The sequence below is a fragment of the Kogia breviceps genome, chromosome 11, assembly GCF_026419965.1.
Source record: "Kogia breviceps isolate mKogBre1 chromosome 11, mKogBre1 haplotype 1, whole genome shotgun sequence".
Taxonomy (NCBI): Eukaryota; Metazoa; Chordata; class Mammalia; order Artiodactyla; family Physeteridae; genus Kogia; species Kogia breviceps.
In genome coordinates, this window is record NC_081320.1 from 71416687 (window position 1) to 71444152 (window position 27466).

The following is a 27466-nucleotide window of genomic DNA, read 5'->3' on the forward strand; positions in this document are numbered from 1 at the left end:
ACTGAGTCAATTTTGACAGTTAATGCAGAGCCCAGCCCTCCTAATTCATTGATTGCAAAGAGATCTACCTACCCAAATCCAGTAGTGTAGAAGGGAATTAATTTAGTAGAATCATTATACAGCCCTCTGTACTGGAAATTGTTTATTTGCCTGGAAGGATATGGCCCAGACATTTTCAAAGACATTTCCCCTACATTCCGAAGTTGAAATAACCCACATTTAATTTACAGCATTGGTTATGAGACCTCTTAAAGCCACATGGTAGAGCAATAGATAAATTGTCCAAGGAGATCTTTCCTAAAAACATGATCCTAGGTTTGCAGTGACCCATCCTCCAGTGTGAAGATTCCATTCTTTACAAGTGGAAGGAACGGTTTCTCTTAAATATATACCAAATATATAACCACTCTTCAAAATATTTCACCTAGAAAGACTAAATTATATAAATATTTAAGATAAAGCTGATATGGCCCATGTGTCTAGTTATAAGAAAAATAATTCTCTACCTTCTTATACTCAACATTACAATTTGTAATTTCTTCCCAAGGAAGACATCTTAAAAGATTTTCCATTCTCTTGATACTCATATAATTAAAGAACATGGCTAAAATAATGATGTGGGTGAGAATTATCTATGTTCTTGACAAGAACATATTTAAAAATGAGAGAATTAGCCAAAAGAAAATTGTTAAGGTCTCATCCCAGGCTACCCTTGTCTAAGATACTTGAAAGCCATTATCCTTACAGAAAATGAATTCCCAGTTTTTAGAAACAACAGTACAATTAACACTCTCATTCTCAGTTTTTATATGAAAATCAAAGCTGAGCATGCATAACTTTTGGCTTTGGCAACCAAAAAAAAAGTATGCTTTTGGCACACTTTTCTATACTGCTGAGTTACTTTGTGTAATGCACGACTTATACAGGTGTCTCCTAAAAAATATGCCTCCAATAATTTCCATCTTTTTTTAAGCCATGAAGTTTCTAAATTTCACAACATAATAACTTGATAATTTCATTTATAAAAGGCTGATTCTATTTTAATGTTATTTACATTTCAGAAATAATTTGAATATTTAAAATAATAACACATCAGATGGGATACTGAGCTTGAATCTAGCCCAGATAGACGATAAAGCTCAGACAGACCTATCAGTAGTTAAAAGGCTTGTGAAACACTGACCTTTTCATGAACAGCAAATAGAAATGCTGTTTTCAACCTTCTTTTTACGGAAAGTTGCCATTTCAACCGGTGTAAAAACAAACAAGCAAAAAGATTTGAAATGCTAATTTGAAGATTATTTCTGTGAGAATCAGATACAGTTTCAGAAGTAAATCTCTATCCCATCTCTTCCTAGAGCATAGAGATACATAAATACAAAAATAGATGTTGTATGTCAAAGAACTCGAATGGCATTTTCAGATGTCTAGGATTGCCCTAAAAGCCCGTGTCAGCTTGGTGTTCCTTTTTATCAGATCTCTTTTATAAATGGGAGAAGGGGGGGAGAGACCTGGAAGGAAGCATATTCCTGAATTTTTTTTTTTCCTTTTTAGTTAAAGATGTAAATTCAAAGTTGTTTGAAAACTGCTTAGAATACTGTTAATTATATCTATCCTTCTAAAAACATACGTAGATTTTTAAAAGAAAGAAATTCGTTTTTCTTTCCTCATTTGGCAAGCATTTCTGATAGAAAGTTTTTTGGATCAATTAGGGCTCCTTTCTGACTTTTCAAATTACCCTCTGTCTTTTGGGGGGTTTTGAATACAGCTCTCGAAAAAAAATCCTCATCTAGGTCAAATCCTGGGGGATTAAAAGGATGAGAGTTTATATTTTCCTGGAAACATAGCACTGAGCAGATCAGCCCCCATACATTAGTTGATATTTTCTAGAAATGTGTTTTGGCGTGTTGGGACAAAAGGAATGGGACTCCCACCTAGTTTTGCCACAAATACCTAATCATCTACTGACATGTAGATTCTCCACTCGCTGTAGTTTAGCTTAGATATTCTCAACTAAACCCACCCTCAACCCTCATATACACTGGTTGTCTTATCCTTAGTGTTTTGCTGCCAAGATCTTACTAACAGGAAAACTAGCCGTTTCAACCAGTTGGTACCTCAGATTTCTCCAAGGGGAAGGATGAGGAGTGGGTACAGAGTGGGGTGTGATGTTTATGCCAAGTCACTGGAGCCTGTTTAGTCAAATGCTTCATTACATATTGGACTCTGTTTGGGACACTTACTATCGGAAATATTGCAAGACTTTATTTTATTGATATTTCATCAAATAAACTTTTGTGGTATTGGATCTAAGCAAAGGATGGCATCATGCCAAAACGTAAAGTCATTTTTGTTAGCTACATTGCTATTGTTACAATTTGCAAGAAAATAATTTCTGATATTTCCGTCTAAAACTCTAAGCACAGGTTTTTGCTGCCATCTATAATCTGATGGGAAATTTGACACTCTGAATCTTCTTTGAGACAGAAGATGCTGTGGTAAATGCATATGTGAGGCTGAAAATATTCTTGATATTCTCAGGTTGTTCTCACCGACTCTGCATAGATTTACTTTTCTAAAACAAACGAGTATCTTTCTCAACAAAATGGGATCGGGAATTTTCCCAATAAGCACCCAAAGAACCTGTGAGCATTAGGTTGCATCAGTGGCTCTACTTCAGTGCCCCGTTTTCCCACTTCTGACTCTTAATCCTCGTGCACATCTCTCAGAAACAACTGCGGACAGTGAGAGAAAGCCAGCAAAAAAAAAAGAGTTGTCCTCCCTTTCAAAAGGAACTAAAGCTGCTGCTTCTCCTAAAAACTGTGACTGTTTCAGATGTTTAATATTAAACACAAAACCGAGAGAGATGCTTTTAAACCCCAGATCTGAAGCAGAGACTGCATTTTTGCAAAGCTATCAGGAGAATTTATGTTCATCATTGAGACATGGGATTTACTAACATCAGTACCCAACCCCTGCCCTCCCCCGTCCCGTTCATACAGTATCTAGAGGCAAACAAGCAGTCAGGCAGGGGAGACGGATCACTATTAATATCATAATCACACCACCATTTGGTTACTAGATGGCGTCAGGAAGTAGGCAAAATAGATGGGATCACTCCCAGTCCTTGAGCCAGATCACCACCTTGCTCACCCCGTGATGGATATGGTCCTTGAACATTAGAACAATGCAAGAAGGATTTTCTTCACTTGCTGTGAATATTACCTGCAGAGATTCCTTTCTGCTCTGAGCCAGCATGTTGTGTTTGACTCAAACCTTTCCAAACAGTCATGCAGCTCCATCACGTACTTGTTGCCTGCTTGGAGAGTGAAGCCCTTTTTCCAAACTGGTTGCCATGGAACGAATTTTTTGAAACACTGAGAAAGCAACAAACACTAAGTATTGGACCTAGTGGTGAGGAGTCCAAACTTGCATTTTTCCTTTCCAGCCAATGCACTGACACTCCAACTCTAAAAATCATTTCATTAGTGAAATGAAAATAATAGTTGTTTTGTCATTGTTCACAATTAACTGATACCTCTTCAGAGCTTGAAGCTTCCACTAACCAAAATGAGATCCATGAGTAGTATTATTACGACTCTACCCAAAGACTAGGTTTGTTTTGTGAAGAGACCAGAATTGATTTGGGTCCCTTTAAAGCAACAGACAAGATGTCTAATAACATTTGAACACAATGAAGAAGATTCAGCACAAGGTGCTGGGTTAGAGGAGGGCTGGGCTTCTGACAGCCTCTCTTAATGTACTGCTTTTCCACCTAAGGTTTTAGCTGTCATGGTTCCCAGTGGAATATTTCCCCACACTTATTCAGTGGGAAGATACTGACACAGCTCCAGACTCTGCCTTTTATTTCCTAATTCTCCCTGGAGAAACAGCCATTCCAGAGCTTGTGATATGAAAGGAAAAAAGAAAAAAATGACAGGTGCCTCACTGGTTGATCCAGAAGTTTTGTACAAAAACACAGACCATTCTGATTGTCTCCATACTAAGGAACACTACTTACTAAGTGGCTTTGTTTTAAGTGACTGCAACCACACCAAAAAGAAAAGGTTTGAGGAAGTATTTCCAACCCTTAATCAAAAGTCAGAAATCACTGTGATGACAGGATATCAAATGTCACTTTATCTTCCTGCCTAGTCCTCGCAAATCAGTAAGGATTGAAAACTGCAGAAAGTGTTTGGACAGTACTCACAAATTCAAATTCAGATCTGGAAACTGGAGCTTGATAAGTATCAACTGACAAATTACCCAAGAAAGAGAATCAGAAAGAAACCAAAGAGGGCCAAAATTTACAAGTCTGTCCTCCAAGATCATTGACTTACTTTATACTCAGTTAAAACTTTTCAAAAGTCATCTATAGAGCCAAGGCAGTGAAACAATTTTTAAATCAATTATCAGAGTCTATTTCATTTTTTCAATCATACAATTCCATAAACCTCAAGCATTTCTTTTGTGCAGAGTATTATACTAGGCACCCTAAGAAGGTATGAAGAATTCAAGACAAGTTAATTTTGAGAAAATTAGCACTAGCCCTGAATTTAGTCAAGAAGAGTCCAGCTATGGCACTTTAATTAAATTAACCTTCCATTTTGGTCTAGAGACATTTTATCAATTTGAGACTGCTAACCGGAGCCATTCTGAAACCTATCCAGGAACCCTCCTTTAATAGAAATAGAACTGCTAATTTTCTTAACTTCACATTCTATCTTCCACCAATGAGATAAATGGATACAAACTCAACTAACATCTCAGTCTACAATGCGCCAAAGCGTGTGTGAGACTGACATACAGTCTTTTGTTTCAGCGTTTCAAGTTGGGATAAACTTGTTCCAAAAATAATTTGCCTTCCCATTACTGAATTTTTTTCTGTTGGGTGTGGATATTAGTTCATCACTGAATTTTCTTAACTCTGCCTAATGTTCTTTTGACTTTGAGGCATCTGGCTGTATTTCAGTGAGTTACAACTCCAACTGTCACATTTTAACAGCCAAGAAGAGAGGACCTCAATCCCCATGTCTGAGTACACAATGTTCTGTTCATTTCAACATCAAATAGTCGCCAAAGAGGAGACCTCAAAGGCTTTCTTCTTTTGAAAATTAGAATTTAATTGCTTCAGAGGATTGTGAATCTTGAGCTCTCTCTGGACTTGAATTTCCTCATCATTAAATGGAGGGGCTTCACTTTTTATTTTATTTATTTATTTTTTACGTTACGCGGGCCTCTCACTGTTGTGGCCTCTCCCGTCGTGGAGCACAGGCTCCGGACGCGCAGGCTCAGTGGCCGTGGCTCAGGGGCCCAGCCGCTCCACGGCATGTGGGATCCTCCCGGACCGGGGCACGAACCCGTGTCCCCTGCATCGGCAGGCGGACTCTCAACCACTGCGCCACCAGGGAAGCCCGGGAAGCCCTGGGGCTTCACTTTTAACTTGGTCTTCCAGAACACATGAAGCCCCGGCGTGATCCTGGTATCAATCCAGTGGGTATGGGTTGAAGGTGCTTTATGTTGGGAACCAGTTGGTCCTCATAATACTTGGTTACCAACGTAAGCCTCAAGCCAATAACACCACATTAAGTCTGACAGGAGTTTAAAGATTTATTTTGAAGCAATTCTTTATGCACTGCTGAAAAAATTTCCCTTCCCTAACTGGAGTGAAAAGTTTCTCCCTTTGTGGGATGCCTAACAATAGAAAGTTTAATGAGATAGGAATGCATTCCACCTCAGTGACTTGCTAAGGTTGAATCTGCTATTCTTCTAAATGTAAATTTTGAGTTCACACAGTTTCCTACAAGAATTCCACTTTCATTCTTCAATTTTTATACTTAGTGACAACCTTTTAGGAGAAAGAGACAGCCAGCAGTGATTTTATACTAAAGTGTGTGAATACAGACAGGATGCACACTGACCAGGAGAAAGATATTAAAAAGATATAAGTATTCTAAAGGAAGATGAAAAAAGGATTGCATTTGCTGCAGATTCAACTGTCTTTTCAAACGCCTCCCTTGTTATGGAGAAAATGACTCCTCAAAAAGATTGTACAGAAAGACTTAAATCCCATCGCTAGCAATCATCTGGTTTGCCACAGCCCAAATGTCTCATTAGCAATCTGAAATTGCACATGCTTGGAGAAAATATAGCAAGAGGATGTAGACATTGCCATGGGGAAAAGAAAGAAAAAAAGAAAAAGCAACCATGACAAACTCTGCTTATGTAAACAAGGAATGTTTTAGTGGAATAAATGTAAGCTTTCTCTTGAAGGAATCCCAGTTAGAATGTCATCAGAAATGGCAAAACCATGGCAACATCACAGCAGTAAGATATTCCAGTTTTATTAGCACTGAGGCAAAAAGCCAAATTTGTCTGGGGGGGGAAGGTAAACAAAAACTCCTGGCATTGCAACAGATGAAGTGATCTTGCGGGCCTCGTTGTTGAGAGAGAAAATTAAAAGATAGTATTTTTGTCCTAACTATAGTACTGTCTAACTTCCACCTAGGGAAAAAAATTACTTTTCCTTCTCTCATTATATGTCTTTATGTAGAGCTGCTGTTCAGTTACGGTAGGTGTCATCTTTTTATATTTCCGTTAAGTCCCTCATGTTGAATTTGACCCTCCTTTCACATTTGATTAGGAAATCCTAAATTGGAAAAGTAGATTTTTCCGCCTTTTTTAAAACAAATCTGTGCCATAAGCATTTTCTAGAGGTGATTGCCTTAAAGCCATCCTCGTAGCTCTGTCAATCATCAGTAGGTGCTTGGTTTAAGGCAGAGAACCCATAAATCAATGGAGCTTTACTTCTGCACAGGGAGTGGCCCCTTCTGACAAACTCACGTCTGTTTTTCCTCAACTCTTGCACCAGTCCAGCCTCTTGATTGACCCAGGTCCACCTGTCAGTCTAAAGAACCGCCAACTCTAATTACATGTGCTGACAGCCTGTCGGACCGAATTCCTCATCAACGGGATTTCATGGAGTGGCCCTTGCTGTTCTTGCTTACTCTTTACTCTTTTACATAGGTCCTTACATTTGGTAGGCTGTACAAAGGATTTTACTAGAAAAAGTCAACAGACCTTGGTGTTCGGTGAAGAAACTACGACCAAAGTTAGCTGTTGTCATGTTAATCCTCCTGAGGTCTCAGGGAGAATATCACCTGTGTGGCGAGAGAGACTCTTAATGCTATTCCTAAAATAATACTCCCGGAAGAAAGGCCATAGAGTCTTCCGCAAATAGCCTTTTGGGACTCAGATTTAATGATGTCTATAAAAAGTGTATTCTCTTCAGAGGAAGGTCATAGGTTAGAGCACGCATTTGAGTCATATTTCACTTTTGGGTTTGCTGTATATGCTAATATAGGACTTAAACTTCTGCACCTCTAGTTTCTCAAGAATTAACTGAGTCTGTCCCTTGCCTACATTATAAGAATGCCTCGGAAAAAAATCCAACACTGACCTTCACATTCCAAATGGAAAAGGTTTGTCCTGGGAGTGCAATTAAGGTGATTGAATAACTAGTGTGTTTTAGGATAAGCTACTACAGTGGTTCGTAACATTTGGTCCCCAAGAAGGCAGCATCAGCAGCAACTTTGCAATTTGCTGGGTGTCTAAATTCCCTGTTCCTACCTGAGACCCCAACCCAGACCTACAAATCAGAAATTCTGGGAGCAGGCCCAGCAATGTGGGTTTTAACAAGCCCTTGGGATGATTCTGATGTACGTTCAAGTTTGAGAACTACAAACAATGCTCTGAGTGGTTAAGAAAAGTTCATGTCACCCACTGTTTAACTCTGCTTCCTCACAGGAAAAAGCTTAAAAGCTTAAGTGATAGATTCCATCTAGGCCCAATACATTCTGATATGTGGACAGAAATGTCCACCATTCAGACGTAAAATATAATCTGAAGGAAAATTAATCCTTACAGACATTCTTCACTGGTGTAACTGAGCTTCAGACAGGATCTCCAATCAGAAAGATTTCTCATCACCTCTTCTAGTTCTTTTAAAAAATCCAACAGCTAATCCGCTTTGCCTGACTGCCCAGGGCCTAGAGAATGACCTTGGACACCTTTCTCTTAATGGATCTGCTCTGGCCCATTTACCTTAATGCTAAGCCATCATGTAACAGAACTGAGTTATATTTAATGACATGGTTTATTGGTTTGAAGAATGGGTGTGGACTGAGCTAAAATGACTAGTGGTTCTAAGTGTGTTTGGGTTTTCAAAGATAGTGTCAAAGGCTCACATAGCTCATAAAACCTGGAAACCACAGAAAATGTAGACATCAATCCCAAGACCCCTGGGAGCTTCTCTCTAGGCTCATTTGAATTGGCGCAGAACCAGAGTGGAAGGCCAGCAAGTAACTTGGCTTATAAAAAGGGCTTAGGCAAGGGAATTTAAGATTGTGGGCTATGTGTGTGCAATGCATGTGTGTATGCTTCCTTAAATCTAACCTGAAAATAACACACTTACAGCTACTTAAAACATCCATATGTATTTTGACCCCTCTTTTTTTTTAAACATCTTTATTGGAGTATAATTGCTTTACAATGGTGTGTTAGTTTCTGCTTTATAACAGAGTGAATCAGCTATATGTATACATATCTCCTCCCTCTTGCGTCTCCCTCCCACCCTCCCTATCCTACCCCTCTAGGGGTTGACCCCTCTTTTTGATGCAGAAAAGTAAATTCAGAGTAGCCGAAAGGAGGCCTAAAATGGAACCTCAACAATGATATTCTGAAGGAAAATGCTAAACTATCCCCCCAGGCCTTCCTTTGAAGGAGCCAAACTTGTCAGATATCTTGCAATGACTGCTCTTTTTCAGGAATGACTGGAAAAGAATAACTGATGTATCATAATGTTCTACCTTCTTCTCTAAAATCTGTGTTGCATTTGGGTGTCCTGTTTTCTGTCTCTGACAGCATTTTCTCATTGGCTCTTTCCCCAGCTGTGACCTGATCACCACACAACTCCAGCTAAAACACCGCCCCCCCTTCCTCTGTCTCCACCATTGTGTCCATTTCCATCTGCATATTCTGTCTTTTTACTCAAAGTTAAAGCCTCACTAAGAAGATACTTCTTAGAATAATCACCAAATGTCAAGGTGCTTGGCGATGGAACATGCACATTTGCAGGGGAGGGGCTGGATCAGACTGACCGGGACTCACTCAGATCCAGAGCCTTGACCTCCCTTCCAGAACTTTGTAGTCCACAAGGCAAAAGTACAGTGGTGGCTTGGCTTTGTTGACAATCCATGGTTTATGTTGTGGACTCAAGTCTTGAAATCTTAAAACAAACCTGGATTAAAAATTTCCCTTGGAAAGCTTAAGAGAAAAAGTTACATGTTCTAAAGCCCATTAACTTATGTGACACATTAAAAAGGCCTTGACATCACAAGGTAACAGATAGTTGCTTTAATCTCCCAACAGCTTCTGCCTTTCAGTGCCATTCATGGTGATTTCCGTAGGCCAGGGGTGCAATTCGATATTATTCTAATAAGCCATAAAAATAACTTGTCACAACTGTTATTCCAACAGGGACTTTCCTGGATTTCACCTATTAATTTTTATAGACAGTAGGAAGCTCACACTGAGGAGACATTTTGAGCTTCCTAGAGGAGGGCAAGAGAAGGAACTAGCATCTTGTACACACTATTTATCTGCACAAAACAATGCTCGGTCCCACTGGGAGTGTCCCCCGCGGGGCAGGCGAGATGGAAGAATTCAGGTAGGAAACAAAGTTAGAATGTCTCTCTCACCTTTGGTGGTTAGGATGGCAATTCATTCCTACCGAAGAAGCTTGATAGATACTTTTGATAGTAAGCTGAACTCATAGGCAATCTATAAAGAAAAGGGAGGCAGATCACTGTGCCAGAGGAACTCTCTCTTCCAAAGAGGCAATCATGAATTCCCCACACAGGACAGAAAAGGAAAGACCAGCCCATGTGCACATGTGCACATCCTGTATGCAAAGTTTAAAGCGCCCAACAAAAATAGCCTCCAAACACAGGCTGCGGGGGTGGGGGGGCGGGGAGAGTGGAAAGAAGAGAGGCCAAAGTGGAAAGAAGGAGTCCGTGTCTTGAAAACTGAAGTGAGAGACCCTAATGTTCCTCTAGTTGGTCCTGAAGACAGTCACCTGTCTAAAGCTGATCTTTAAATAATTTCACCGCACTTTGACATTCCCGAGTAGTGGTATGTCAGTAATACATTTGGCTACTTAACTGAATATTTCAGGTTTTACTCTTCCATGCCAATGAATGTAATCTCTAAGACTTGCCATTTTTAAGTACACACACACACACACACACACACACACACACACACACACACAGGTAAATGCATTATATATTACTCATTTTGTGGGAAACACAATGTACCATAATCAAAAAGATTCCAGTGGATTCTTTCAGTGTGTTTCAGTGATAATATTTGGTATGAAATAAAGGTATTCAGACCCTGTCTTTACTGACCATATTGTCAAAATTACGATCTTAAGCAGCGCTGTTAGAAATGTCTGTGTGAAATAGCATCTCTAGTATCAATGAGTCAATACACTCTAAATTTAACTTTCAAAAAGAATATGTGCTAAACTTAAATATTTTTATATCTGTGGTGTTTTCCTATTAATCTATAGTTGTAAACAAGTGAGCTTACAACTGATATCATCACAAAGGAAGATGGCCTACACAAGATGTTAAAAGTAGAGGAAGTTATTTATAAAGTGTTCTGCCAAAGACCATTTAATGATCTGTAAAACGTAGATTAACTTCTTTCATCATGAATGTGATTGTAAGAAATGCTCACCCTCTCATCCTCTATCTTTTGAAAGTTAATATTTTGTATTTCTAAGGACCAAGGAAAATAGTTTTTAAGCCAATGTAATACACAGACCCCTTGGAAATGAGAGATATTGATACAATGACTCAGATCAACTGTGTAATGTTAGATTAGAAGTCTGACATAGATGGTAAATTTATCAGCCTTTCCTATAATTCTTATACTGCACTAAATTACATTTGGGAAATTCAACCAATCTCTTCAAATTAAAGGCACCAATATTAATGGTAGATCTCATCAACATGGAAGGCATTAAAGTACTCCCTTTCAAGCACCTTGAGCGGATGGAAATTACCCCCTAATTTTCCCACCTACCATCTCACGTACGTTAACTCAGAGGTCTAACAATGTCGCATAGAAGGTTTACAGACTATGTACACCGAGGATATTTACTTTGTGCAGTTAGTAAGAACTAGCCATTTAAAAATATATTCAAATGTTTTGTAAATAAAATTTTTGATTCCTATAGTTTTGTTCAAACTACTATCTTTTAAAATAGATATTATTTGAATTTTAAAAATAATCTATTATAAGTTAGATGTTGCTTTATTGACTCTGTGATTCAGTGTACACTCAGCCATATTCCTGTGGGGAAACATCAACCTTACTTTCTTGGCATAAGCCACATCTTCATAGATTATTTAAGGACTCTAAATATGAGATGAAAAACAACAAACAAACAAACAAACAAAACACCAAAATTAAATGCTAGTGAAGAAATTAGAAACCTATTGTATAAAATGTATTTTTAAAATCTTAAGATATATGTGATTTACACTGCCTGTTGATCTAGTCTCTTTGTGAAATAACCACAGCATAATATTTGTTTAGACTCTGAAACACCAAATATTTGTGATGTTTGCATAGCACCATTGTTATAATATGTGATTTCAAATGGTAAGCATCTTTGTTGTAATCATGTGAATCCACAGAAGAATAAATTCCTGCTGTTAATGTACAACCAGCTCTCAGAATTCAGATTTCCTGCAGCTGCTGTATCACCAATAAATGAGAATTAATTGTCAAAACAATTTTTAAAGAATTGAGTTTATGATCACTGTGCATTTTCCTGATGAATGAATTCAGAGAGTTTTATTTTTACCAGAAATGCTCTCTCTGTCAGTCAGTAAATACAACTGCTGATTCCAACCATACCGTCATTTCAATGGTTTCTGTATGGTTGATCTAACTACCCAAAACTGGAAGCTTGTTGCAAGATGTGTCCTAACAAATGTACAATAAATGACTTTTCCTGCATGCTGCCTGAGATATACTATAATTTGAAATGTCTTAACAAATTATATATTTCATAACCCAAAACTGAACTGGCAATATTTCTCATGTTTATAACTAATGGTATGTTAATATCAAAATCAGAAGCACTGTCATACATGTATGTTACATGTGACATTTAACTTGTTAAACTGTAATCAGTGAAGTGTTCATTGCCTGAACTAGTCAATTCTGTACAAATCATTGTCTTAACTGTTTTCCGAATCTTACCATATTTCCTAACACTTAAATATAAATGTTTGTAAATTAGTCATTCATTTTTTATTGACTTTTCATGTATCTTCAGTGTGACTCCATTAACTAACCCAAACAAAGGAGAAACAAAATGTTCCCCTGTCATAGTTAAGTCCAGGCTCAAGGACATTTTAGCTATGGCAAAAGTTCATTCAGTCGTCTGACAAATATTTATTATCTGCTGTGAATCAGGCTCTATACCAAATATTGGGAGAAGTTTTGAGGGTTAAAGTAATCACAAACCTACATCACACCCCGTGAGGATTTCTGAACTTTCCCTAATCCATTCTTCAGTGACTTTTACAGAATTAAGAAACTACTTTGTTTCTATGTTATATCAAAGATAGAAATTATCCACTGAAGAGTCTTGGATTAAAATGCAGTACAGTTGGCCCAGGAGAATGCAACTATCACTCACAGAAGTATTGTCTTAAGGTCAAATTTAAAAATGAATTAAACTAAAACTCAATTTAAGAGATTTGACCCTAACTCCAAAAGAAACACTTAAAAGGTCTTCTCTTGAAATTTATATACTAGGTCTCTTTTAAAACATTATCCTTAAGGTTCTTTGCTACACATAAAATGTAGCATCAGATCACATTTCCTAAAACCATACCCCTGTGGGGTATCAAAGAATTCTGTAAAAGAGGAAGAAAATGTCAGTGAAAGGATAAATATTTATCTACAGAATAGCACAGAAGGGAATACCCCCAGATGTTTTCTCAATGACAGATTTCCTTACATGTACCATTATCCATTTACCACTTTTCAAAAGTGCTTGTACACACTCACAGCCAGATTCATCTCTCTCACCACATTCTCATTGTTCTTATTCAAGGAGATGCCCCAATAAAACCTTGTGGTTCCTGCTATCGTGGCACTTAGGGTAAAGAGGTTGATGAGTGATTTATGTCTTGACTTTACTATCACAAATTAATTTTTGCAGCACTTGTCATTCCTCTGAAGCTGCTGGAAACAACTGCAACTTGCCATTCGCACAGAGATTCATTCATTCATTCGCTATGAATATTTGCTAAGCGCTGGAGATGAGACTAGATCTTTCCATACAGCCACACGTGCCTGAGATGGAACAGTGCCCCCCAGGGCTGGCTGGTAGAGTCAGAAAACTCTGGATTTAGAGTCTAGCTTTGTCAGTTGACCTGGGTAATCTTGTTGAAATCCGTTCATTATTCTGAACCTCAATTTCTTTCTGTGTAAAATGAGACTAATTGTATATATTCTTTAGGGTTGTCATAAAGGTTAAATGAAACAATCACCATTTATGGAATGCCTGATGCTCATAGGCCGTGAATAAATTGTTGTTGGTATTGATGTCCTAAATATTACTTACGTCCCTTATACCAGTGACAAAGCTTTCTCCTTGACCAAACTTGAGTAAGGCTCCTTGGAGACCTCTTCTTGACTAGACCCTGACCTTGGGCTCTGTCCTTGGCGCACTTAGTTCAGTTTTGGCAAAAAATCCTGCTGGGTCAGTTGAGTGAAAATCCCCCCAACCTCTCTGATACTTGATCACGTTTCCCATCCCCCACCCTTATCACCCTGTCCTGCCTTCAACAAGATTCCTGTTGAGTCACATTAGCAAAAATCCACCTAGCTTTGATGTTTGCTTTTAGTAATTTCCCATCCATTGACCGCTGACTCTGCTCCTTGGCTTTAAATCCTCATTTGTCTTCCTTCTATACAGAGTTGAGCTCAGTCTCTCTCCCCTTCTTGCAGTAGTCCCCTTTTTGAATAAAGCCTTCCTTACCATCTTTAACAAGTGTCTGAACAAGTTTCTCTTTAACGCCAGCAACACCTTCTGTGATGAAAGATGAAAAGACCAAATGAGCTAAATTCTAACTCTCTTCACCATAGCAGCTTTAGCCAAGATATATCAAGTGCTTGCTATCAACCAGATAATGTACTAAACACTTGACTTGGATTATATCCCAAATCCTCACAAAAACCTTCTAAAAGGAGCATAATTTCTTTCACTTTTTACACATGAGAACTTGAATCTTAGAGAAATACTTGCCCCAAATCACACACCTAAGTAGCAGAATCAGAAATTGAAATCCAGTCTGCCCAACTCCAAAGCTTAAGCTTATGATCGTTGATAGAGAGAGGCAGAATAACACAATCTTGAAAGTATCTCCTTGGACTGAGAAAGCTCCCAAGATGACATAAAATGATAACAATGTCTATCAATATATACTACCCATGCAATCACCATGATCACGAGGTGAGTCCAAAAATTTCATCAAAACTTGATATACAACTCCATGGTAACCATCCTATAGCATTACTATCATAGATCTTATAATTTGTGATATGAGATTATATAGAATGTCTTATCACCAAAGAGACTTTAGCTAATGTCCCCCAGGTGCAAGAAAAGCACACGAAATAAGTTTTTCACGCCTCATCCAAGTCACGTTGGAAACAGCTCATCCAACACCACTTTCAATATTTTAGACAACCATGGAAAACAGACATATTTCTTTCTTGCTGTTTTGGTCTGCCTTATCTGTACACATCTGATTTGGGAACAAAAATAAACCTGATTTCACTCACAAACTCACAGAGCAGCTCTTTCAACGAAGCAAGTTACAAGATAATCCAGAACAACAACAAAAATGACACGTCTGTGGTAGATAACCCATGAATGGGAACAACTATCCGTCCAAACAATGGGCTTGATGATACCAGGAATTCTCTTATTCCAAATGACCTTTTTGTTCTAAGACTGTCCATAGCACTAGCTATGCTGCAACACTATTTCATCATCTGTGAGCAGCTGTGATTCTCCAATTGTGCCTAGTCTCTGTGCTTATCGGCTACATACCATGTAGTCACAGACAGGGAAAGACAATATAAACAGATCCAGAGATATGCCGGTAAACTCTTGATTTTTCTTTTCATTTAGAACCCAATCATTAAACATGTTTAAGTGCAGATTCCCAGGATCCTACATGCTTACATAGGCAGAACTATTAGTAGCTCTTCCTAGGATCTGTGCTCACCCATTCAGTGGCAGATGCAACTTCACCACATTTCAAGGAATAACAATGGACACAAATATACAATTAGCAAAAGATCACATTCAATCCTTAGTTGGCACCTTTTTAAGTGCCTCTGCTTCCATATCTCATCCACTGGTTGAAAATGGAATGCCATGAAATATTTTCAGAAATTCTGAGATGATAAATCTGTAACATATGAAGGTAATCTACAGTGGTCCCAGGCATATTTCATTTATTAAAAGGAATTCATTTCACGTGAGCGATAATGCTGGCCTTTATTACCAAAGATCTGATATTGCAAGGACATTTTTTATTTTTTATAACAATGAAAAATTATTAAATAGGCTATATGCAACAAAGGATTCATTCTGGGTCTTGTTCCTACTATATCACTAAAAACAAGGTACAAGTGTAATAATAATCTAGTAACACAAACTAGGAAATTCGACAAAAGTCAAGCCCTCATCAAACAGCTGTACCTGTTCTGACAGCTCTGCCGGTTTTACTTTGTGAGAAAAAAAAATGTTAACAACCTTCTTTGGTTACCATGAGAACTAGAGCACAAACAACCAAGCAAATTTCCTAAAGGGAGTGGCCATCTGTTTCAACATTCTAGCCAGCAAATTCCAAGTGTGTGTAAGTCTCAGCCCTAAAGAAGCCAGGACCTAAAGCTGCAAATGATAAAATTTTGTCCTTGATTAATCCGAGGGCGACTCATGTTTGGCCATAGTGCAATAAGAAATGAGGCAAAAATTATGGTTCTATTATTGATTACAGAAAATCTGTATTTTCTTGAAAGAAGGTGCCATGATGCCTCATCCGTCACATATTCGTGAGGGTTTCTACTACGCCACAGTTCCATAAATTCCAACGGAAAGATTAACTCAAAATTCCTATCTAATTTCCTTCTGCTGAGAAATCTAACATAGAGATTTTTTTTCAAACATCCTTCCCCAAAGGCTTTTCAATTCAATAGAAACAAATTACCAGAGTTCCTATGTCTTTCTGAAGATAATGTGAAGCATAGGCCAGATGTCCAAAAACATCCAGTTGTCAAAAAAGGATTCACACACACACTCACACAACGGCTACAAGAAGAGCAAAGACAATTGTTAGAGCCTTTTAGAATTGAAGAATGAAATAGAAAAAATCCTAGGCAAATGCCAGACCCTTTCAGCTCAGTCAGCAAGAGCACTTCATTTTTACTTGAGTCAGAGGAAACTTGAGATAGAACATCATGTTTTTTAGTCATGGGAGGCACTAGAGCTTGACCTGCTATGACTTGAAAAATTGCTCTGCCTCTGTTCTCACTATGCAGAGTAAATCTTATGAGTCTAAGTGTCACTGTATTTCAATTGCCTAACTCCCAGTATTCCTCCAGAGGGGCACTAGAGGGTAAAGAGCATAAATTCTGGACCTGAACTACTTGAGTTCAAATCCTGACTCTGCTAAGCTAGGTGATCATGGGCCAATTATTTACTTTATGCCTCAGTTTCCTCATAAGTAAAAATAGGAAGAATAATAGCACCTATCTCGTGGAGTTATTGTAAAGATTAAATGAGTTAATACACACAAAGTCCTAGAGAGTGACTGCTACAGAAGGAGTGCTAGGTAAATGTTATATACTATCATTGTAGCTGGTAGATAGAGAGCTGTGATTGGTTGCTTGCTATCTACCCATAGTGAAGTATGACTTAGTTCTACTGCATGTTTAAAAAAAGGGAGAGAAATGAAAAAGAACAGAAGCAACTGAGACACAATGGGCAAGAGACAAAAGGAAAAATACAAAAGGAAAAGAAAGTGGTGATGGGAAAATGGACACTGAAAGGAAGCATTTTAATGTACAATAAGAAAAGGAGGATGGAATAAGGAAGGAAGATTGATGGGTTCAACTACGGATACACTTAGTGATGCCTGCTAAAGAGGCAGGGGGCAGGGGCACCCACCCTCCATGCAATGAAAAATCCGAGTATAATGTAGAGTCAGCCCTCCATTTCAGCAGTTTCTCCACATCCACTGATTCAACCAACCATGGATCGTGTAGTACTATAGCGCTTACTACTGAAAAAAAAATCCGTGTATATGTGGTCCCATGCAGTTCAAACATGTGTTGTTCAAGGGTCAGCTGTACTCTAGAACTTCTGCTTTATTACTGCTTTATTTTAAAAAAAAAGAAATAATATCGATAGTTCACCTTTATTAAGTACCAGTCACTGTTAGGCACTTAGTAACCCTCACCCAAAAATAAAAATACAAATCAGTCAGGTATTATTATCACCATATCTCTAACAAAAACTTGAGAATTAAAGGGGTCCCTAATGTGTGAGGCTTACGTGGCTAGTCAGTGCAGAAGCAGCCTGAGGACAGGCCTGACTGCAGAGTTTGTATACTCATCCAATGAGCTGCACTCCCTCCCACATAAGTGACAGGACACGGGGTTCAATTCTGGAAAGAGCCACATGTAGAGCTGGATGAAAATGGTAACACCTATAAAGAAACCTACATGTGAAATGTTCTCTTCTGTTCTCCTTGAGGATTTTTTATTATCTTGATAGTTTTATACCGTGTAATTCCTCCAGTAGCAAAATAACCTCTTACTCCTTCATAACCTTCGTGAATCTATGGATCATTATTGTTGTCATTGTACATATGCATATTGCAGAACCAGGCTTCGCCTATGGGCAAAATAAAAGTAATTCTTACATGATGGGTCTTTTTTTTTTTTAAGTCCCACACCTCAAAATATTAAAAATCGAGCCTAAGATTCCCACGTGGGGAAAAATGTGAAAAACTGTGTGACTGGTTTCATAACCATAAATGCTTACGCTTGATAAACTACTGCATTCCAGAAGACTGAACTGCATCAAGTTTGCTAAGCTGAGATGCATAAAGTTTTCTAAAATGCATACACATCTTTTTCACAGGGAAACCAAATATTTAATTGCAGGAAATCCTGCTGAAGTTGACACTGCATCCTAGCATACTTGAAAATTTTCTTCTGAATTCTTTCATAGTTCCTTTAATATTTTTAGAGCAACGAGTCAGAGAGTGAAAGAACCTGTTTATTGTGATCAAAAACTTTATGAGGTATGTTTTGGGGGAAAATTTTATAGAAATCTTTGAAGAACCCCTGAGAAAGATGCAGAGTCACTAATCATCCAAGGAAATTGTATGTTGTCCTCTTCATTCCATTGTAATGACACTGTGGCACCGTAACCATGGGAGGCATGAGACAGCAATACACTGTTCAAAGTTGAGATTAATTTCCTCCCACTGGCAAGATGACAAATGAGCACTTACACACTGCATAGGAGAATCTCTTAGGAATAACATGTGTTTAATTGGCAAAGTGCTTTAAGGGTAATTACTTTGCTTCAAAGACTGCCCATAAGAATTTAGGACTAAATCCACTATGACTGGCAAAGGGCACTTCCTTTTGATCTACTTATAATTAGAAACATTTAATAAACTATTGTCTTTATGTCAGTGATTAAATGGAATTAAAAACGAGTGAGAAGGTTTTAGAACCCATAGAAGACATAATTTACTTTTTTTTCCTTCATATGCCAGAATATAGAAATCTTTCTTGACTTCTTCTGGGGATTAATTTTACTAAATTGCCATATTTATTCATGCAGGAGAGGTTTGGGAAATTAACCCAAAGCCTCAATAGCCATGTGCTTGGCTTGGAGTTGGCACTCACATATTATATGGATGGATGGATGGATGAATAAATGGAAAGGCCAGGAATAGAGTCTAAAGACTGGATGGGACCACTGTGGTAAATCAGGTTCCTGGGGAAGATTTCATTTCCAGGCAATTAAAGCAGTGCTTCTCACCCTGGCCAGACATTGACAAGCACCAGGGGAACACTTCAGATAAACACTTGGCTTAGGGACCCTCGTAGGCCAATTAAATCAAAATTTACATGTGGGGGTAAGTGGTAGAGTATAATATAGGTAATTTTCAAAAATTTACCAAGTAGAGTTACCAGGTTCTACAAGTAAAAAGACAGGTTGCTCAGTTCAAGCTGAATTTCAGATTAAAAAACAAGTAATTGTTTAGTATAAGTATGTCCCAGGCAACAGTTGGGATATACTTATACTAAAAAATTATGTATTGTTGTTCTGAAATTCAGATTTAACTAGGAGTCCTTATTAAATCTGGCAATCTTATCCCTCAAGGTATTCTAATGTACCATTTTGAGAACCACTGAGTTCCATTAAGTGAAGTAGGTAGTGTGACATCAAGAAAATACAATAATGGCAAACTAGGCTATCCAGAACATCCAGCATGTGGCAGACAACAGCAGGGACACAGACCCAGAAGCAGTGCTCTATTCTGGAAAGACTAATGGAAGTCAAAGTAAATCCTCAGTTTCAGAGAAATTGGGGTATCAGATAAGAAGCCTAGGCAGAAACTTCAGTAAGTTTAAATGGACAAGACAAGGACCCAGCTATTTAGTATGATATATTATGGTGTTTTCATGGTCAGAACACTGTTGTGGAAACAGAAAACGAGAAGAGAATTTACAGAAAGCAAGATCCTTCACAGCAACACCAAATTGTGGATCCAGGACACCTGGTGTTTTCTCTGCTAAAGAATGAATTCATCTCAGAGCCTAGAGCGTGTAAGTTTAAGAGAGTTCTGAAGTGACCTTCTTTCTGTGATTGGAGGCCTTTTGGGCTGAGGGCTGGACATTTCATTATGGCAGAATCAGCAAATAAGCCAGCACTCACATCAACAACTCTTAAATGTGTCTCTATTGACCAGTATTCATGTGAAAGCAAAGGCCAGACGAGAACAGTGTTAAGAAGATAAGCCTTGAGAAAGATAAATGTCAGTCACTACCTATAAGAGTTTCCTTTTTGTGAGCTGAAGATGGCAAAATGAAAGTAGATTTTGACATTAATGGGACTACCCAAGAAAAAAGGTTTAAGGAGTCTTGCTCCGCCTTAGAAAAATCCAGATACTCTGGGAAAAAAAAAAAAAAAGAAAAGAAAATGTAACAGTAGAATATATCTCATTTGGAATACCAATTTTAAAATACAGTTGACCCTTGAACAACACAGGTTTGGACTGAACGGGTCCACTTATATGAGGATTTTTTTCAATAGTAAATACCACAGTACAACACGATCCATGGTTGCATGAATCTGTGGATGCAGAGGAATTATGTATGGAAGCGAAGGACTGACTATAAGTTACACGCAGATTTTTGACTGTGTGAGGATCAGTGCCCCAACCCCATGTTGTTCAAGGGTCATCTGTATAGACATAATTGTAACAAGAAATATGTATAATATCTTTAAAAACTCCAATAGCATCTATGTATAAATATGAAAAAAAAAGAGACATTAACAGAAAAATGGATAAGAGTAGAACAAACACTTGCAAAACAGGCTATCCAAGTTGCCAAAAATAAACAAAACATAAAAGGCAATAACTACTTTAGGAACTAGAAAAATGCATATTAAAATTACACAGTAATAATACTACATACCCACCAAAATGGCCAGAATTAAAAAGACAATGTCAAGTGTCAGTAATAACAGGAATAATTGGAACTTATGCACTGTTAGTTCAATCATTTTGGAAAATCATTCAGCATCATCTATTAAATGTATAACTTTGCATATCCTGTTGTCCAGCAATTTCATTCCCTAATACTCAACAGAAATGTGTGCAATATGCACCAAAATTCTTATGCATGTATATTAACAACCCAAACTGGAAAAAACTCAAATGTTCAATAGTAGAATGGTTCCATAACTTGTGCTATATTTATGCAATGAATACAATATAAAAATGAAACTCAACAAACTACAGCTATTCACAGTCATTTGATGAATCTCACAAATGTAAGGTGGAATTTAAGAAGCCAGATATTTTTTTTTAAAGTATGATTTCATTTGTATAAAGTCCAAAAACAAGCAAAATAATTTTAATTCTGGAAGTCAGAACAGTGATTATTTTGGCAGAAGATGAGGAGTGGTATTAGGGAGGAGGTATGACTGTTACCGAACATAAGTTCGTGTGCCCGATGCAAAGTGGGGCCAGATAATACTGAAATATCAGAGTTTGGAGCAGAGAAAGGTTTATTGCAGGGCCATGCAAGGAGAACAGGTAGCTCATGCTCAAAACAAAAACAAAAACAAAAACCCAGACTACTCCTCGAAGGGTTTTAGCAAAGCATTTTTAAAGGCCAGGTGAGGGAGGGGCATCCCAGGGCATGTGATCAGCTCATGCACAAGTCTATGATTGGTTGATGATGATCAATCCTTAGGCACCAAAAGGTCTGGGGGCTACGTGCTCATGATCATCAAGTAGTTAATTTCTTCCATTTGGTGGTGGTGTTTAGCATCTGAAAAACTCAGGAAATATGCACGAAATATTCTTATCTGGGTACTTCAGAGAGGAGCTACAGCAGAGGATGGGGGGGGAGTGGTCTGTCTCCAGGAAGTCCGCATAGGGTCCTGCTCAGTTACGTGACAGAAACATTTGAGATGCTGGTACTGTTCTATTTATCAACCTGGTGGTAGTTATGTGGGAATATTAACTTTGTGATAATTTTCTGGTCATTTTACTTTTCTCTATGTTTGCTATATTTTAATAAAGGTTTTAAAAATTAAAGACTTACGAAGGGATCTAAACGATTTGCATAAATATAAACGCCCTATTTCTGTGTAGGAAAACTCAAAAACAATGTTAATTCTTCTCAAATAATCCCTAACTATAATATAATCCCAATAAAATACCAACAGCTTTTTAGGGTAAGAGGAGGGTCAGTAGATGATATTTAAATTCACATGAAAGGTAGAGAAGAGAGTAGTTCAAGATATTTTAAAAGTTAAGAATAGTGATGAGATGAAAGCTCTTCCCAGGTAATAGTGTCAAAAGAAAATGCAGAAAGCCTCACTTGATATGACTACTTTATTGACTGAGAAACAAATTGGTGAACAGGGAGACTTTAAAACCCAAAGTGGGGGCTTCCCTTCCCTGGTGGCGCAGTGGTTGAGAGTCTGCCTGCCGATGCAGGGGACACGGGTTCATGCCCCGGTCCGGGGAGAGTCCACATGCCGCGGAGCGGTTGGGCCCGTGAGCCATGGCCGCTGAGCCTGCGCGTCCGGAGCCTGTGCTCCGCAACGGGAGAGGCTACAAGAGTGAGAGGCCCGCATACCGCAAAAAAAAACCCACAAAAACCCAACGTGGTAAGAAGCTAGGCTCTCAGCAGTTACAGCTCAGTTTATAAAGCATGAATGAAGAAGTACATTGTTTTCTGTTGTGATTGGTTACTAGAAACTTACATTCCTTTTAGAGCAGGAGCACTGCATGATGTTAATTGCTTGTAGCCCACTGGCTAGGAAGTTGCAAGGTCATGCTGATGTGAAGAATGCTTAAGCTTTAAGGCCAGAGTCATCATTTTAGTGAAATCAGGACAGTTTCATTTTTGGTTAGAAGACTATGGGTGGCTGGCTTAGGGGTGTTCTAAAATTGTAGCCTCTGTTGTTTTTGTTTTGTTTTGTTTGTTTTGTTTTTAATCAGTAGTAAAACATTTGACAACTTAAAAGTAAAATATACAAATAAATATTAAATTTCTAAGTATATTAGATGTATTATAAAATCACAGTAATATAAACAGTTTGGGACTTGTAAATGACTATAGAGATTAATAAATTGAACAGAATTGAGAGTCCAGAAGTAGACTCAATTACATGTGGAAATTTGGTAGCATTCTAACTCAGTGGAGGAAAAGCTAGATTATTTAATAGAACACATTAGAACAACTGTACATTCATTTCAGAAAAATATAAGATTCTTGCCTCGCTCCCTGCAACAAAATATATTTCAGATACATTAAAAATTTAAATGAAAATAATATTAAAGCCTTAAAGAAAACCTATAAAAAATCACAAAAGAAATATTTTCTAAGAAACATCAAATTTGAGTAATAGATTGGTATTTTGAATTACACATGAACATTTTTTAATTTGTGTGGAAAAATACCATAAACTTCATAAAAATTAAAAACTATGAAGAATATTTGCAGCAGATGGCAAAGGACTATATTCCTCAAAATAAAAAGAGCTCTTAAAAACCAATAAGGAAAAGAGCCTCAAGCCAGTAGAAAAAAATGGACAGAGACAAGAACAAACAATGCATATAGGGCTATAAAACTATATTTATTTGTATGGTACTGGCACAAAAACAGACATATAGATCAAAGAAACAGGATAGAAAGACCAGAAATAAACCCACACACCTATGGTCAATTAATCTATGACAAAGGAGGCAAGACTATACAATGGAAAAAAGACAGTCTCTTCAATAAGTGGTGTTTAGAAAACTGGACAGCTACATGTAAACGAATGAAATTAGAACATCCTCTAACACCATGTACAAAATTGATTAAAGATCTAAATGTAAGACTGGATACTATAAAACTCCTAGAGGAAAACATAGGCAGAACACACTTTGACATAAATTGCAGAAATATCTTTTTGGATCTGTCACCTAGAGTAATGGAAATAAAAACAAAAATAAACAAATGAAACCTAATTAAACTTCAAAGTTTTGCACAGCAAAGGAAACTAAAAACAAAATGAAAAGACAACCTACAGAATGGGAGAAAATATTTGCAAACGATGTGACTGACGAGATTAATCTCCAAAATTACAAAGAGCTAATGCAGCTCAATATCAGAAAAGCAAAAATGGGTAGAAGATCTAAATAGACATTTCTCCAAAGAAGACATGCAGATGGCCAAAAGGCACAGGAAAAGATGCTCAACATGGCTAATTATTAGAGAAATGCACAACAAAACTACAATAAGGTACCACTTCACACTGGCCAGAATGGCCATCATCAAAAAAGTCTACAAATAATATATGCTGGAGAGGGTGTGGAGAAAAAGGAACCCTCCTACATTGTTGGTGGGAATGTAAATTGGTGCAGCCACTATGGAGAACAGTATGGAGGTTCCTTAAAAAACTAAGAATAGAGCTACCATATGATCCAGCAATCCCACTCCTGGGCATATATTTGGAGAAAACCATAATTCAAAAAGGTACATGCATCCCAGTGTTCATAGCAGCACTATTTGCAATAGCCAAGACAGGGAAGCAACCTGTGTTCATTGACAGATGAATGGATACAGAAGATGTGAGATACACACACACACACACACACACACACACACACACACATACACACAGTGGAATATTACTCAGCCATAAAAAAGAATGAAATACTGCCATTTGCAGCAACATGGATGGACCTAGAGATTATCATACTAAGTGAAGTAAGCCAGACAGAGAAAGGCAAATATCATATGATATCGCTTATATGTGGAATCTAAAATAATTATATAAATGAATTTATTTACAAAACAGAAATAGACTCATAGACATAGAAAACAACATTTTGGTTACCAAAGGGAAAGGGGGGGAGGAGGGACAAACTAGGAGTTTAACAGATACACACTACTACATATAAAATAAACAACAATGACCTACTGTTCCTTCCTATAGTACAAGGAACTAACCTCAATAACTTGTAATAACCTATAATTGAAAATAATCTATGTACATATATGTATGTATAACTGAATCACTTAGCTGTATACCGGAACTAACACAACATTATAAATCAACTATATTTCAATAAAAATTAAAATATATGTATGAATTCATAAATATATAATTCATGAATATGTGAATTTATTTTTTTTACCATATTAACTATTTTAAGTATATAGTTAACTAGTTTAAAATATATTCACATGTCTGTGAAACAAATCTTCAGAAATACTGACTCCATATATGAAATACAAATTAAAAGTAAGTTTTCACCAGTAAATTGGTCATGATCAATAGTTTGGTAACATACAACATTGATGAGGGAAACAGTTACTCTCATTCATAACTGATAGGATTGCAACTTAGTTTACTTTGAATGACAATTTGGCAATGTCTTCCAAATTTTAAATGCACAGACATTTTGATGCAGAATTTACATTTGTAGCTATTTTTTTTCTGCAAGGATATATTTGTATATACACAAACCTATAAAATATATTTGGTTCAGCATTGTTTGTGGAACCTAAATATTGATAAATAAATCATGTCATATCTACTTAATGGAATCCTAAGTAGCTCCTAAAAAGAATAAGCTTGATTTTTGTATAATGGTCAGGAATAGCCTCCAAGATACATTAGAAGGTACAGCATTCAACACTACTATTTGTGTTAAAAAAAATACTGACAGGGGATAAACAATAATGTGCTTAGATATACTGATCATTTCTCTGGAAGCGTTCACAAGACAGTGGTTTGAGAGTTACCTCTTAGGATCAGGACTGAAATATTAAGGGTCAGGAGCACATAAGACCAAAATATATGCTTCACTGTAAACTTTTGTACTGTTTGAAAGTTTGTCACATCCATGTCTTACTAAACCAACTCTAAACCAATGGCAGCAAAACAAAGACACCCTGAAACAAAATAACTCTCTTGTCTTTGAATCTGTGAGTGTTAACATCAGAGCATTTTTCCCTCCAACAGAAGAGGGATTCCTCCTAGCACCTGGACTGCCTGACTTTTCTCAACAAAGGAGATGAGGGTAAACGGCATTGTAGCCTTGTGCCGGGTGCCATGCTGTCAAATGGTTTCAGAACTCTCAGCATGAGAGGGAACATTACTAGGCAAGTCCAATAGTCTTTGAGCTCACCTCACTGAAGTAGATTTGAGCAATTAACTACTCCATACTTCTGTTCTGTGTTCATCTGCAAATTAGGAATTTTGATAATGCCTGCCTATAATAGGGAAGAACAAATCTGACTCCATATTAGATCTGTTTTACTTTAACCTTTGTGCTCTGTTGCCTGTGCTTAGTCCTGTTGGCTTTGCACCTTTTGTAAAAGAATGTTGCCTATTGCCTGAAATATACAGGATAGCCTATTCTTAGGGCTCCGACCTTTAAGAGTCCATTCATATAGAGATAAAAAGTAAAACAGAGAATAACATTTGTCTTTTTGGAGGTTTACAGGAACATAGTGACCTGACCTACAAGGACAGCTAGGAGAACAAAGGCTCCAACACCAAGAAGTTTGCAACAACTAACCACCCGCCTCCCTCACCTTGCCTTTAAAAGTGCTTTGCTGAAACCCTTCCAGAAGTTCGGGGGTTTGGGGGCATGAGCCGCCCGTCTCCCTGCATGACCCTGCAATAAACCTTTCTCTGCTCCAAACTCAAATGTTTCTGTTTTTTGGCCTCACTCTGTGTGGGGCACACAAACTTGTGTTCAGTAACAGGCCTACTTCACAGGTGTGTATGATCAAATGAAATCATGTTCATGAAAATGTTTCATTAACAAATATTATCATGTATTTTATTCATTTCAGTCTCTGAAATAGTTTTCAAAAACACGAGCTTACTTGTACAACTAACATGTTATCTGACAGAAGTGTCACAGAAGCGCTTTCCGTGCTTGTGCAAATAAACCAGGACAAGAACAGCTCATTATTCTCCCATCTTCTGTTAAATCCAACCTGAGTCGCGACATTCTTAACTTTCATATGGGGTAGGTCTTTGAGGATGACCGTGTCTCCCCCGCTTCACACCTAGTGAGAAATTTCATACAGCCTCTCAGAAAATGACGTAGATGATTCTTTCTATTCCTTGTATTCACTGTTCATCTACCTCTCAGTTTTTCCCAGTGACAGTTATCAACAGTTTTCAGGCTGTTTCAGATTTGAAACGTGACATTCGTGACATTCGTGACTAGCAAGTGCCCTAGAGAAAGGACTTGTGACATGTTAATACTGAAGTAAATGGAGGTGCAACAAAGGACGTGTTTATCTTCCTGCTCTCACTCCAGGCAGAGAGATCATTCTAAAACTTACCCTCTCTTTAACTTTGCTTTAACTCACACCAAGAACTATCTTTCCAGGGGCCAGTGGTCCCTCCTTGGCTTCTGCTGGCTCAACACAGCCCATATCTGCCTTTGTACTAGTGCTACAGGCAGGCCACCCCAGGTTAATTCCCTACATGACTGAGTCCTCATACAGCATCAGCCCTGTC

General features: G+C 37.8%; 1 protein-coding gene across 4 annotated transcripts in view; it reads left to right on the top strand.

Annotated features, from left to right (window-relative positions):
* Positions 1–27466, top strand: part of SLC8A1 (solute carrier family 8 member A1) — a 439650-nt gene that overhangs the window by 410493 nt on the left and 1691 nt on the right. For 2 of the 4 annotated variants that reach the window (XM_067007723.1, XM_067007699.1), the window contains one exon: positions 13310–14940. The exons of 1 other annotated variant lie outside the window; for it this stretch is intronic. In XM_067007723.1, the coding sequence (XP_066863824.1) occupies positions 13310–13389 (80 nt within the window). In that variant the 3' untranslated portion in view covers positions 13390–14940. Of the gene's footprint in view, positions 1–13309; positions 14941–26432; positions 26546–27466 lie in introns of those variants that run through there. One more of the 4 variants, XM_067007705.1, reaches the window with a different exon arrangement.